The following is a 15,595-nucleotide window of genomic DNA, read 5'->3' as shown; positions in this document are numbered from 1 at the left end:
TTCTTCAGTTAAAGAGCTTAGTAACTACTGGAATTTATAGAACATAAGGAGAAAAACATGACTAACAACCAGATTTAGATTCGGTTTTTGAGGCATTAAACCTTAAGTATGTCCCACTGTTAAGTGCCATAATCTTTAAAAACAAATTAACAACAAACATATTGACTCAATTACAACAAGATAAACATCCTAGCACCATCGTTACCAAAGGGAACATCAACAGACAAAGAAAGAATTGTCCTTCTCTGCAGATTCAATTATTACTAGTGAAATCTGGACTCTAAGCAGTTGAGAGAGATAATGCAAAAACCCAGAGATTATTTTCTGGGCTCCAGGCATGTATAAAAATCTTATTCATATGCAAAAATGTTCCGAACATTTTGGAAAGGAATGTGACTTTAAACACCCTATTCATCAGGTGATTTATATTTGTAATGTTAAAGATTAAGCTATTTTCCATTTCTTCACAGATACACTTTAAAATTGGCCCTGTTATTTCAGCACAGAAACAATAAGCTATATTTATATGTTGGTAGAAATGATTACTTTCTGAAAGCCCAGTGTTTTGAATCTCTGCATGGCAATCTAACAGAATTAAAATAAGCTCAATATTCTTCATCCGACTTTTCTAAATAGAACTAGTCAAACAACAGTGAAGATTATAATTCTAAGGCAATGGAATTTCTGTGAAATTAAGCTACTATATTTGGCTTTAGGTGAATATTAAGACAGACCTTTAGGTGTCTGCTTAATCAGCTTTCTCAATGGGATGGTGGGAGGAGAGCGAGAATGATGACTTGTATAATTACGATGAAGATTGGTCAGTTTCAAAAGAGGAAACAGGCAAAACAGACTAATAAGTAGCAAAAAGAAAATTTAAATACTAGAATGAATCCTTGGGAGAGATCTTTAACACAAGAAGGGTCTTGACTCTTTGGATAAATTTTAATCTAGCCAAAAGTCAAGAGTTTAAATTACATGACCTCTTAAGATAGACACTGAGCCCAGGATTTGGTAAAGAATGAAAGAATCTTCCTTTGTACTTTGGTCTCCTAAGAAACTGCTTAACATTTAAAGCCTGCTAATAATTAGAACCTTCTGCTTTATAAGAACAGTAATTTAATCAAGAATTACCCAGAGAATGTATATGTAGCAGCAATGTAAATGAAATTTTCATAATAAAGCTGCCGATTATCCTGGAAATCATTCATGTTGCAGTTGATCTCGGAGGACCCTGCCCCTTTAACAGTCAGAGTGATAAAAGGTGGCAAGGTGGGTTCGTCCCAGGCATAATCCAATGAAGTCATGGGCTTCACTTCAGTCCGGAGCCTGGGTTCAGCTACGCCATGCTGAGTAAAGACAACCGGGACCTAGAGTGATGGCAGAGAGGACAAAGAGGACTTTCATTCAGAGTGGGGTTACTGAAAAGTGAGTCAGTGCTTTCTAGGTTTAAGTTCCAAATCCTTCCTAAATGAATCTTACACAGGGAATAAGCCCCAGTAAAATTCATCATCTCACCTTTTGAATGTTTCTAATCATCTCACACATTCCAAAAAAACTCACCAATTAAAGGACATGTGCTACACACACACACACACACACATACATACACACATATCCTACTGAATGAAAGGCTTTAAACGCTTTGCCAAGTCAAATATCTAAGGGGAGCAATTCTATCCCTCCAATGGCATCTTTCTAGCCCAAACCCCCTATGATATATTTTGAATACAGAAAAAAATAAGAATTTTGGAATTTGGCTACAGATCATCACATATAAGACCTATTATTATTTGAAAGCATAATTAAAATTGAATCTAATGATTTCCATATTGACTTTCTTGAAAAATTTATTAAAATGCTCACTGTAACTAAGCAACAGCAGAGTTGCCCATTCCCATTGTCACTGACAAGCCGATGTCTTTCTCTGTTTGAACGGGATGTCTACAGAAGGCACAGCGTCAACCAACCACTCTAGTCAAAATAAATAAATCTGGTGGCTAAAAGATTACTTCTGCCTGGACAAGGCTGCCCAGCAATCAAAATAACCAGCAGAAAACACCTCTTAATGGTAAGGGTTTCTAGGCTTGTCCAGATATAAAGAACCTATCCATACAGCTTCCTTTAAACCCAAGTTGAAAATGTATTGTACCATTGTGTCAAGGGCAGTACACACTCCACCCTCCCACACATGAAACAGTCAAACTGGCTCTCAACTCCACTTGATACCTTAGAAAAGTTGTCAATTCGGAAAGGAGGAGGTAACTGATCTGTGTCACTAAATGAGATCCTGTATGTAGCTCCTCGGAGAGTAATTTCCACTCGTAGGAAGAAGCATTTTCCCAAGGTATCCCTGCAGGACAAGGAAACAAAAGAGGCTACATAAAATGTAGGAGACAAGATGCCATCCACTTACTTCTCATATCTCTGACAATCACAACACTGTTTGGGCCTCAGTCAATACCACTGAACTTACAGCCCATTGTGTGTTCTTTCATCATCTGAAAAAAGTAGAAATTGGTAATATGATTACAAAATGGTGATTTTCTAATTCTCCCATTTCCTCAACATTTATACGCTGATATTCTGCTGTAAAGAAGAGGATGGATGGATGTAATGTACGTGTATGTATGTATAGTATTACATTTAATTAGATAAATCGCTGAAGGGAATGGAAAGTTTACCTTAACAGAAAAATAACAGAGAATAAATGTAGAGGAAATTAAAGAATTAAAAATCAGCATTTCTGGCTGGGCATGGTGGCTCACACCTGTAATCCCAGCACTTTGGGAGGCCAAGGTGGGAGGATCACTTTATTTTTTTTTTTTTATTTTTTTTTTTTGAGACGGGGTCTTGCTCTGTCGCCCAGCCCGGAGTGCAGTGGCGCAATCTCGGCTCACTGCAAGCTCCGCCTCCCGGGTTCACGCCATTCTCCTGCCTCAGCCTCCCGAGTAGCTGGGACTACAGGCGCCCGCCACTGCACCCAGCTAATTTTTTGTATTTTTAGTAGAGACGGGGTTTCACCGTGTTAACCAGGATTGTCTCGATCTCCTGACCTCGTGATCCGCCCGCCTCGGCCTCCCAAAGTGCTAGGATTACAGGCGTGAGCCACCGCGCCCGACCGGGAGGATCACTTTAGTCCAGGAGTTTCAGACCAGCCTGGGCAATGTGGTGAGACCTCATCTCAATTAAAAATAAAAATAAAATAATTAATTTTTTAAAAATCTGCATTGCAGCCGGGTGTGGTAGCTCACGCCTGCAATCCCAGCACTTTGGGAGGCCGAGACGGGTGGATCACAAGGTCAGGAGATCGAGACCATCCTGGCTAACATGGTGAAACCGCGTCTCTACTAAAAAATACAAAAATATTAGCGAGGCGTAGTGGCAGGCACCTGTAGTCCCAGCTACTCAGGAGGCTGAGGCAGGAGAATGGTGTGAACCTGGGAGGCGGAGCTTGCAGGGAGCCGAGATCGCGCTCCAGCCTGGGTGACTGAGCAAGACTCCGTCTCCAAAAAAAAAAATTCATTGCAACCACCAATGTAATAAGTGATTCAAGAACCACTAAACCATTGAATGAAAGGTTTTGGGAAACAGAATATTCACTTAGTCTTAAATTATTCCCTCAACAGGATTATTCTTATTTACAAAGAACAAAGGAAACTTCACAAAAAAGAGGCCTGCTGGACACCACCTTAACCAGGTGATGAACAACTTATCACCACCAATAATGAGACCAACAGACATCACAGACATCCTGATGTGACATGGTGGGAAACACACAGCATCACATAGGTAGTATAGTTATCGAAAATATTTGACCCAAATCTACAGACTGGAAATCACTGCCCAAATGCAGAAAATAGGACATTCTACAAGAAACTAGCTTGGAGTCTTCAAAAATGTCAATGTCACTAAAGACAAAATGGGCAAAGTGGGACTACTCTAGATTAACGAAGACAAGAGAATATACGTGGCAAGTAAAATAAATGATCCTTGACTGGATCCTAGATCAATGGGAAGGGAGTTGCTATGAAGGACATTTTAGTCATTCACTCAGTCTATGAAAACTATTTATTAGAAAACATATCAAGGTTAAATTTCATCAGTATGTGATAATATTATTATATTTAATTAGAAAAATGTCCCTATTTTTAGGTGATAAGTGAAGTTTTTATGGCTTAAGTATCATGATGTCTTTAATTTACTTTCAAATAGCTCAGGAAGGAAAATGTGTGTTCATGTATGTGAAGAGAGAAGCAACATGTAGCAACATGCTGAAAACTGGTAAATCTAGGTAAAAGATATAGGGATATTCATTTACCACTTTTGTAACTGTCCTATAGTTTAAATTGTTTCCAAATGAAAAGGTGAGGAAAGTAAATGAAATAGATGGCATAGGTCTGTTCGCAGTAGTTTAGGACTGCCCGTTATAACAAGCCATTTTAAAAGGATTAACAAAAATTACACAAATCATCCTCTTCCTCCAAACTGGCTTCCAATTCTCACACAACAGATAGGGGATGCCTCTACCCAGGGAATGTACAAAACAATGGTGGTTTTAGCTATAGAATCCCTTTTCCCTCCCCACTCCTTCACCCAAATAAAATCTTACGGGGAACACATTATGCTAACAGACAAAAGTGCTGGTTGAGATAGGGATGAGAGTGCTAGAGCCCAACCCAGTAGGCTCCCTTGGGCACGAGAGTCACCTCCTTAAAACCCAACAGCTCCTAAAAACATAGGCTAAAAACCACTATATCCAGATCCAATTCACACTAAAAAAGGCCAGGGCAAAGTATAATTAAGAAGGGCTCACTACTGAATCACATAATACATTTAAAAGTCAAATATAAATACTATTTTGGGGCCAGGTATGGTGGCTCACGCCTATAATCCTAGCACTTTGGGAGGCCAGGGCAGGAGGATCACTTGAGACCAGAAGTTCCAGACCAGCCTGGGCAACATAGTGAGACCTTGTCTCTACTTTTTTCTATTTTTTTTTTTTTTAATTAGCCAGGCATGGTGGTGCATGCCCGTAGTCCTAGCTACTCAGTAGGCAGCAGGGTCACTTGAGCGTAGGTGTTCAAAGTCACAGTGAACTATGATTGCACCACTGCACTCAAGCCTGGGCAATAAAGCAAGACTCTATTTCCAACAACAACAAAAAAAACAAAAAACCACTATTTTAAGAACTATTTTGGAACATCTATTGTTAAATTATCATATTTCTGTTCCTTTGTGATAGTGTTCTCAACAGAGAGCTGACCATAAAGTAGAAAAGATTAAATTTTGCTTCTGAACATGTTGAAATAGCACTGATTTCAGATTCTTTAACTTCAAAAGCATTTGATGAAAGAAATTTTTTTTTTTTTGAGACAGAGTCTCACTCTGTCACCCAGGCTGGAGTGCAATGGCACGATCTCGGGTCACTGCAACCTCCGCCTCCTGGGTTCAAGTGATTCTCCTGCCTCAGCCTCCTGAGTAGCTGGGATTACAGGTGCACACTACCATGCCTGGCTAATTTTTGTATTTTCAGTAGAGATGGGGTTTCACCGTGTTGCTCAGGCTGGTCTGGAACTCCTGACCTCGTGATCCACCCACCTAGGCCTCCCAAAGTGCTGGGATTATAGGCGTGAGCCACCATGCCCGGCCTGATGAAAGAAATTAAAGACACAACTGAAAAGACTTCCCATGTTCAGGGACTGGAAAACATAATTTTTAAGATATCAATACTACAAAACCCTATGGACTTAATGCAATCCCTATCAACATCCCAATAGCATTTTTTACAGAAACAGAAAAATCCATCCTGAAATTCATATGGATCTAAGGAACTCTGAATAGAGAAAACAACCTTGAAAAAGAAAAACAAAGTTGGAGGTCTCACATTTCCTTATTCCAAAATGTAATACAAAGCAACTATAATCAAAACAGGGTGGTACTGGCATAAAGACATATAGACCAATGGAATAGATTAGAGAGCCCAGAAATAAACTTCCACCTGTAGGGTCAAATGATTTTCAACAACAGTACCAAGATCATTTAATGCGAAAGGAGAGTCTTTTAAATAAACGGTGTTGAGAAAACCAAATATCCACATACCAAAAAATGAAGCTGGACCCTCACCTTATGCCATACACAAACATTAACCCAAAACGAATCAAAGACCTAGAAGTAAGAGCTAAAACTATAAAACGCTTAGAATGGGAAGTCTTACAATTCAAAAACAACCTAATTCAAAAATTGGCAAAGGAATTGAATAGATATTTTTTCCAATGAAGATATACAAATGGTCAAAAAGCACATGAAAAGATGCTCAACATCACTAATCATTAAGGAAATAAGAAGCTAAACCACAGTGCGATACCACCTCACACCCATTATACAGAGGCGGGACTATCACTTAAGGCTTGTGTCAAAAACAAAGAAAACAAGCGTTGGTGAGGTTGTGGAGAAAGTGGAACCCTATGCACTTGTGTCAGGAAAGTAAAATGGTACAATGACTGTGGAAACCTATGGTGGTTCCACAAAACATTAAAACCAGAATGATCATGTGATCCAACAATTCCACATCTGGATCTATACCCAAAATAACTGAAAGCAGGGTCTTGAACCAATATGGATACACCTATGTTCACAGCAGTTCATGATAGCCAAAGGTGGAAGCAACCCAAGTTTCCATTAATAGGTGAATAAACAAAAATATTAATATGGACATTGACAACATTATGCTAAGTGAAATAAGCCAGTCACAAAAAGACAAATACTGTATGATTAAACTTACATGAGGTACCTAGAGTAGTCAAATTTATAGACACAAAGTAGAACATGGTGGCCAGGGGCTGAGGGGAATGGGAATGAGGAGTTAAGTTTAACGGGTACAGAGTTTCAGTTTCGCAAGATGAAAAGAGTTTGGGGGATTATTTCCATAATAATGTAAATGTACTTACACCAGTTAACTGTATACTTAAAAATGGTTAAAGTAAATTTTATATTATATCTGTTTTACCACAATTTAAAAATTTGTAAATAATTTTTTAAAAGTATTTGATGAAAGCAAGAAGAAAGTTTAAATCATCCTGAGCTAGTTAAGGCTGATTTTTTTTTTTTTTTTGACATGGAGTCTCACTCTGTCACCAGACTGGAGTGCAGTGGCGTGATCTCAGCTCACTGCAACCTCCACCTCCTGGATTCAGGCAATTCTCCTGCCTCAGCCTTCTGAGTAGCTGAGACTACAGCCACACACCACCACGCCTGGCTAATTTTTGTATTTTTAGTAGAGACGGGGTTTCACCATGTTGGCCAGGACGGTCTCGATCTCTCGACCTCGTGATCCGCCTGCCTCAGCCTCCCAAGGTGCTGGGATTACAGGCATGAGCCATTGCGCCCAGCCTGGTTAATTTTTCTTAACAAGGACTGAGTGTTGCCACATTACGTGTAGAAAGCCAGATGACTTACTAGAACAGCGTCAAATGAAAGAAGGGTTTGTATAAATATGTCAGAATATACAAAAATATGTATAATGAGCGTTACCATCTAAATGCAGACAGACCTTTCAAAGTTGCAGGTAATCAAAATATGAGCTCAGTGTTACTCTTTGGATCAGACAACAGCAATTACACCATGGTCAAAACGGGCAACACCTCCTTTAGTTTATTCCATCAAATTATCCCCTCACACTTCCCTGGACTTTGCAAGTTCTAAGACCTCTGTCTGAGCCAGAAATAACTGTGCCCATTTTACAAAAGGCTTGTTATTACAGTACTGCATTTCAAACAGGGGCTACTTTTTTGTCTATATTTAGAGTCTCAAACTTACCTCATGTTGATATGGAAGGAATTATTCTTGTTGACTTCAAAGCCTCCAGACCAAATACAATTGGGAACATCCATCAGTCTGACACACAATAGCTGATCATAGTCATTCCGAGGCCAGTGGAACACCACACTGGAACCAGGAAGGGTGGAAATGTAACCTTCGGGATTGGCTGTTCCCTAAAACACATAGGATCACAGGCTTTAGTCAACAAGTCGATTCATGACAATAAGTGTTACTGAGTACCTACTCTGAGCCTTACCCTCTAACAGGAGCTATCTGGGTACCAAAGGCACAGGGCAGTTACTCGCATCACAGAACGTACAGTCTTCACAGAAGATGACATTAAAACTTGTGCTACTAAATAGGCACTCTCATCCTTCAAAAGCAAACTGCTCACCTGTCCCCTGGCAAATTCCCTCTGTGCAAATGCAAGCTTGTGAGATGATTTATTATCTAACAGGTAACGGGGGGCAAAGATGACCATGCAGGTATCAATGTATCGACCTCGGCCTTTCTTGACATCAATACCTACAAATAACAAGAACCACTTTTATGAATTAACCATGAAGAGAGAAAACTCTTGGTCTGACAAAAATAAATAACCTTCACATTTACTTAGTTTCTCTGAGAAAATAACTGTATCACCCGGAGGATATTGAACCTTCTAGGAATGTAATGAAAACAGCAATTGTACTCAAAGTATTATTACTCCTTATTCCCATTTAGGCCTTAAAAAGGGTCAGAGGCAATATCAACATCCCCTTAATTCCTAGTTTCTTCACACAGTGTGTACCATTTAACAGCAACTAAAACATATAGGTGTCCAGTCACATATACCTTAGGCTTCCATTTATGAAGCCAAATACTCATAACGGTTTCACATGATACTTTTTTGCTTACACTGGGACACAAAATTTCCTTCTGGAGAACCTGCCAGTTTCACAGATATAGTGGAAATTTCAGATTACTTAGTTGGATTCTGTAATGCTCTAAACTTCACTGACTCTTCTCTAGTATTTTATTTTAGCCCAGTGCCCAAGAATCCAGCTCAAACATAATGCTAAGTATTATAGAACTTATTCATGGCCGGGTGTGGTGGCTCACGCCTGTAATCCCAGCACTTTGGGAGGCTGAGATGGGTAGATCATTTGAGGTCAGGAGTTCGAGACCAGCCTGGCCAACATGGTGAAACCCCATCTCTACTAAAAATACAAAAATTAGCTGGGCGTGGTGGCACGCACCTGTAGTCTCAGCTACTTGGGAGGCTGAGACAAGAAAGAGAATTGCTTGAACTCGGGAGGCGGAGGTTGCAATGAGCCAAGATCGCACCATTACACTCTAGTCTGGGTGACAGTGCCAGACTCCGTCTCAAAAAATAAATAAATAAAAGAACTTATTCATTTATAAAATTAATGTTTTCAGCGCCTACTATATATTAGGAAAAAATAAGAAAACAGTCCAAAGGAAATCTCAAGACAGCCGGTTCCAAATATAGAAAAGCACTGAATTATCTTAAAAACTCTGATAACAATTTTTAAAAATAAAAAATTCAGTGGGATGAATTTATTCACTCATTCATTCAGACAATAAATATAGCAATGACATTCAAGGTACTGGGCTGAGCTCTGGTCACCCATTGACAAAAATATTTATCATAGAAATAATAAAAATAACAACAACAATAATAATAATTACTGATCTCTTAATACATGCTAGGCCCTCCCCCAAAGGCTTTACATTGAATCCTCATCACAACCTTCTAAGTTAGATATTTTAATTATTTCCATTTTACAGATGAGAAAACGAAGGCTTGGAAAGCTAAGTAACTGACTCTATGTCATGCAGCTAGTATGTGCCATAGCTGGGATTCAAGTCCAGGCAGTCAGCCTCCAGAGCAGCACCCTCATCAGGCTTGTTTGTATTGTGATGAGACGTATACAAGGACTCCACTCCATTCAGCAGTTATCAAGTATCAAGAGAACCATTAAAATAGAAAACTCCACCTTAGCATTTGACAACCAGGTGTCATAGATTTCTCAACACAATCCCAATTATAAATATTCCAATCTGTTAATGCCGTAATTCACTTAAACTGGCTTGAAAATGCTGATGTTCCTTTAACACAAGCCTTGAAAATACCTGAAAGACTGAGAAAAGTCACACACAAAAATCTCTCTAAAACTCTGTATCTAAGAAATGCTATGTAATACTGGGATATGGAGCTATACCCTATCATTTCTTTCTGTGACATACAGAGAAGCTTTCATTGTCAGAAATCAACATTATCATAGTTAGGTGATATCTAATAGAAAGTCTAACTACTAAAGATGTATCTAATTTAATATTATAAAAAGAGTCTAGGGTACTCTGGACACTCAATCTTTGGAAAAAGGTGGGCTTCTTTCCCCCTTCACATCTTATATTGCCCTGGGAAACCCCTGACAAATCAACAAGCTGATCAGATCAACAGGTACAAAATCATTCTTTTTGGAGATCCATGTGAGGCTACCTGGCAAGCCTGTCCCTGGCTTTTCAGTTTGGACTATGCTTTAAACTTTCCTGATAGGGAGTTGGTTATCTATCCTATTCTTCAAAATATTTGAGCAGGAGATTCCACAAATTCCCTTGTGGGAATATATGGCAAAAGTTCATGACCCTCAAGAATTATAAAGTCCTATCTTAGCCCACTCCCTCTATCCCTTCCCTAGGTGGATCAACAAAACTTAAATCACAGTCTTAGCCCTCGAAACATATGCCATGAGCTTTAGTGAATGCTTCTAGCATAACAACTTATATGGGTAATCACTGCATATATCTGATCAGTTTGCTCAACTGGCCTCTGCAAGAATTCTGTGGTTCTTAGTGCTAGCTGCTTTAAAAGGAACAAGCTCCTCCCACCCCAATTTGTCCCAACTACAGCTTCCAGTCAACCTGTGGTAGCTTGCTTTGCAAAATACATCAAGGGCAAAATGCTCCAGCAGAAAGCCAAACTTAGCATGAAGCAGCCTTTGCCTATTCAAGGGGTGGAGCAAACAAAAGTGAGAAAAAGTTAAGATAACTATCTTGTGCTGCAAGATCAAATAAAGTTTATTTCTTTTAAAAATCTTAATGTCAACTTTAAGAAGACAGTTCACATGTCAAGGGAGAATGAATACAAACCTATGATTAAAAATCCAAAAAGGAAACTATACTTGGAAGATTCTTTTATTAATAAATCCTCAGACATCTAAACATATCTTTGATTCTCCATGGGACTCAGGATAAATATGTAAATGATATCACATCAGTTTTTCCTTGCTCTAGGAGGGAACTATGACTACTACGTGCATACTGTCCAACACGGTGCCAGTAGCCATATGTGGCTATTTAAACCTAAATTCATTAAAATTAAATAAAAAGAAAAATTCAATTCCTCAGCCATACTTGCCTTACTTCTCACTAATGTGCTCTCCAGGGCTCAGCAGCCACATGTGGCTAGTGGCTACTACTACATAGTGCAAAATAGAACATTTCCATCATCACAGAAAGTTCTACAGAACCATGCAGTCGTAGATGGTTTTCCAGTGTTCAAAACTAAACATTGCTTTGAGATGCTGGGAAATTATATACTGAAAGGATGCGCTGCTACAGTTTTCACCCTGATTCATATTTCAATCAAATTATCTTAACCCTTTAGAGAATCTTTTGAGTGTTCTCAAGTGGCTATGAGGCAGATGGGTACAGTATCCTCCCCTCCCCTTTCCACCCTTCCCATCTCCATAAGCAAAGTGAGTTTGGAGATTGCTTTAATTACAACCACCAAGTGCATTTTATTTGTATCCCCCAATCCTAATCCTACTTCTGACCCAGACTTCCCCTTTGCATCTAGGCAGGTCACTTCACCTCTCTCCTTCAGTTTCAGGGAGAACAATGCTTCTTACCCTCTTAGGGCTTGCAAATTTTAATGAATGCGTGGGAATACTTGGAGGATGAAAGGCATGCTAAGTGTTCCTATTATTCCCCTGAAAAACAAGGATTCAAGCCAAACTGATACTTTCCTGACACAGGTGAGTCTGAAATTAAACAGAGCCACAGACCTCAAAAGGGCAGTGTTTAGGTGGCTCCTCATATCCCCAGGAGAATAGATCTGTGTTGATATCAGTGTAGCATTCAGAGAACAGATACCTGACCCAATGCCAAATAAGAAAATCAGTACTTATAGTCAGGCCAAAACGCATGGCCAGCTCATTCCTCCAAGCCTGAGGTCATCAGCCAATGATTCTGATTGTCCCGCTGTCCCAAATGTAACCCACCAATGTTATAGATCAGCCCTGGGCGGTTTCCTTGCTGGATGACTTTCAAAGCTCGGACACCACTACCACCATCCAGGGAGAAGCCCTGACACCAGCCCGGCATGCCTTCTGGATGAATCCCCCTTCCGATTCTCATCGTGCAGCTGTGGGGCAGAAAAGCAAAGATGTAGATATGCATCCACAAGAAAGTCTTATCTGCCTGTTCTAACTGGGAAACACTAATACAGTTATCACCCAAATTCCATCTCTACCACTGACTCTCTTCCTCACTCTCAAGTGATTCCCCAGCACAGTAAGAAAATTCATCAGTGGTTAAAGCTGTATCTTAGAGGCAGCCACAGTACAACCGTGTGTGAAACTACAACTAAATGCTTTAGGAGAAAACATTAGGATTCTATGAATATAACACATGGGAAAATGGTGCAATTTCTAATATTCCCCTAAAGATCAAGGATTCAAGTCAAACTAATCCTTTCCTGACTCTGCTGTTCAAGGGTTCATTTTAAAAAGCACAAGAAGCATATGTACAGAGGATATAGGTACGATGTGTTACTTCTAAGGGCTGATTTTTTTTTTTTTTTTTTTTTTTTTGAGACGGAATCTTGCTCTGTCGCCCAGGCTGGAGTGCAATGGTGCAGTCTAGGCTCACTGCAACCTCCGCCTCCCAGGTTCAAATGATTCTCCTGCCTCAGCCTCCCGAGTAGTTGGGACTACAGGCGTGTGCCACCACACCCGGCTAATTTTTGTATTTTTAGTAGAGACGGGGTTTCACCATGTTGGCCAGGCTGGTCTCAAACCCCTGACCTTGGGATGCGCCTTGGTCTCCCAAAGTGCTGGGATTACAGGCATGAGCCACCGCACCCAGCCAGACTGATACTATTACAATAGCAAAGCATTGTTTAGTTGGCCAGTGTCCTGTCACGGATTTTGGCAACATAATTCCCGAATGTGTGTTCCAGCTCTACCACTAACAAGCGATGTAAACTTGGGCAGGTAGCAATCTCTCTAAGCCTGTTTCCTCATCTTAAAATATAACAATATTTCCTGCCCTGTCTAAACCATTGGGATGGTGGGAAGAATCCAATGAGATGGTCTATGTGAAATGCTTTGGGAACTGTGGAATTCACAGATAAAACACACTGTGTGACACATGTCAAGTCCTAAATCTAAAACTGTCCAAATCATTTCAGGAAAAAAATGAGACTGGGCTCGCTGCACATGCCAAGAGGCTGGCTGCATCCCCTACAATATCCAGAACTCTCATCAATCCTCTTTCCATGCCTCAAACACTAATCTACACTCCAACCTTCCCTTGTAAACACATCAGTACCCACTGAAGTGTGGTACTCCAGAAGACTTTCTGTTAAGCTGTCAGCACGATTCTACCGATAACACGGTATGGCATTTTAGCACTATTGGATACACCCATTTATCTTTGATTAGAGCTCTATTAAAAGACTCTTGTAAAAAGCAAAATGTCAAAACCAAGAACAAAAGTGAATTAATGCTCCTACCATACATTAAAAGCACGTCATCTAATCCTCACAGTTGTTTTTTGTCCCTGCTTTTAAACACGCAATGAGTGCTCTGAGACCATAAAATGGCACATTTTACTTCAAGAGTAAAAGGGATGAATTTCCAAATGTGATACAAATCCTGGATTGGATTAATGAGGTTGATGGCTTTACCAAAGAACCAGTCTATCTCCATTCTGATGCCAGCTCCTGTGCCTGTGCTAAAAGTTAACAGGGGAAGAAAAACTGCAGAGAAGAGAAGGAGAACACGTGGCTTTCTCTTCGTTGGCAGAGTTATGAATAGGAAAACTACTTCAATGCATGTAAAATAAAACTAGCTTTCATTGTAAACCAACCAAATAGTTTATTTTCAGTATCAAATAACACAGAAATTAGATCCCCAAAAATCCCATTAGGTCATGGTTCTATTCCCCTGCCAAGTCAGGATTGTTATCTACAGTATATTTCTACTTACACGGATATATTATAGCCTTTACTAATTTCTTCCCTTCCCTGGGAGCTTATTTCCCCTTCCCATAAATAACTGTACTCACAGGTTTGGCTGCTCTTTGTCAGCATAGCAGAATAAGAGAGGACTCAGGCTCCGGGCCAGCTCATGCTCCTCAAACTGGCCTGCAGCATCTGTCTTGGCATTGTCCTGTCTGAAGATCAGTGGCAACCCTTTAGGAAAGAGAGAAAAGTTTACATCAATACCACCCAGTCTATCTGAAAGAGATGCAAATGGTGAACGAATAAAATCATCAAGCGGGAAAAGAGTGAAAATTGAATCTATTTAGTGGGCTCAGTTTCTTGCCTTAAAGGACAGTTTTGAGCATGATTAAGCATTTATGATGGAAGCAGGAATGTTTCAGCAGCTCAGACTGTTGAAGTAATCTATTTGCATTGGCCCCATTTAGTTAGCTAAGCAAATAAATCTGAATTCCCATGACTAACGCCAAAGACCTATTTGAGCAGCCCCTGTATGTACCTGTTTTGTTAATCAGCCAATATGGAGCAGAAATGAAGATCTTTAAGGATCCTTCTGCTCGACACACAATCCGGATGGTGAGGTTCAGCTGCCGATGGTTGACGTCATAGAGTCGCATTCTCACCATATAGTTTTGGGTTCCAGGTGGAATGAGCAATTCTTTACAGAGGGGGAAATTCTCCAGTGATACCCCTAAAGAAGATACAAACTATTAACTTTCAGAGTTCTCACTATAGTTTGTCAAAATAGCTCACAGCAAAAGTAAACTGGATTCCTTTTGGAAAAACCAATAACTAAGTATCTAACTGCAAAAATCTTCATTAGAATGGCTCTTTCCCTCTAGCTAGGGTAGGGATCAACATAAGCAAACCAGATGGCCTGGAAGTCACACTAGAGAGCCTAAATTGCATAATCATATGGGTTTGATATCCTAACCCATATGATTAGATATAAATTAGATATTTTGATATTCTAACCCTGGGTGACAGAGACTCCACCTCAAAAAAAAAATTAAATTTTTAATCGACACATAATAATAACTGTACATACTTTGGGGGTACAGTGAGATGTCTCAATACACATACACATTGTGAAATGATCAAATCAGGGTATTTAGCATTTTCATCATCTCAAACATTCATCGTTTTCTAGTTAGAACACTAAAAATCCTCTCTTCTAGCTCTTATGAAATACACCATACAATATTGTTAACTATGATCACCATTCCTCTTTGTTTCAAGTGTTGCAAATATGATAATGATTCTCTACTTTGACTTCATTCACCCTGTTAAAGCAAACTAAATATGGCCTGAGGACTCCGTACTTCTATATAAATCTTTGTGGATGAACTGCCAGCTAACTTAACAGGTAGACAAGATTGAAGACCTGATTTAGGATTATGCACCTGTAACAACAACTGAGTCTTGGCCAATCCCAGGGGCCACACTTCAACCCACTCATGCACTGCTGAGTGTTCCAACTGT

General features: G+C 39.7%; 1 protein-coding gene across 8 annotated transcripts in view; it reads right to left on the bottom strand.

Annotated features, from left to right (window-relative positions):
- VPS13D (vacuolar protein sorting 13 homolog D) overlaps positions 1-15,595 on the bottom strand; it is a 284,007-nt gene that overhangs the window by 142,438 nt on the left and 125,974 nt on the right. For all 8 annotated transcript variants that reach the window (XM_032758968.2, XM_032758969.2, XM_032758970.2 and 5 more), the window contains 7 exons: positions 14,613-14,804; positions 14,179-14,305; positions 12,111-12,253; positions 8,216-8,346; positions 7,819-7,994; positions 2,230-2,353; positions 1,135-1,370 (listed from right to left, as the gene is read on the bottom strand). In XM_032758968.2, coding sequence (XP_032614859.1) covers positions 1,135-1,370; positions 2,230-2,353; positions 7,819-7,994; positions 8,216-8,346; positions 12,111-12,253; positions 14,179-14,305; positions 14,613-14,804 — 1,129 coding nt within the window. The remainder of the gene's footprint in view (positions 1-1,134; positions 1,371-2,229; positions 2,354-7,818; positions 7,995-8,215; positions 8,347-12,110; positions 12,254-14,178; positions 14,306-14,612; positions 14,805-15,595) is intronic.

Source organism: Hylobates moloch, unplaced genomic scaffold (assembly GCF_009828535.3).
Source record: "Hylobates moloch isolate HMO894 unplaced genomic scaffold, HMol_V3 SCAFFOLD_9, whole genome shotgun sequence".
Classification (NCBI taxonomy): domain Eukaryota; kingdom Metazoa; phylum Chordata; class Mammalia; order Primates; family Hylobatidae; genus Hylobates; species Hylobates moloch.
The sequence above is the reverse complement of the archived record's forward strand: the minus strand, read 5'-3'. Positions and strand labels throughout refer to the sequence as shown.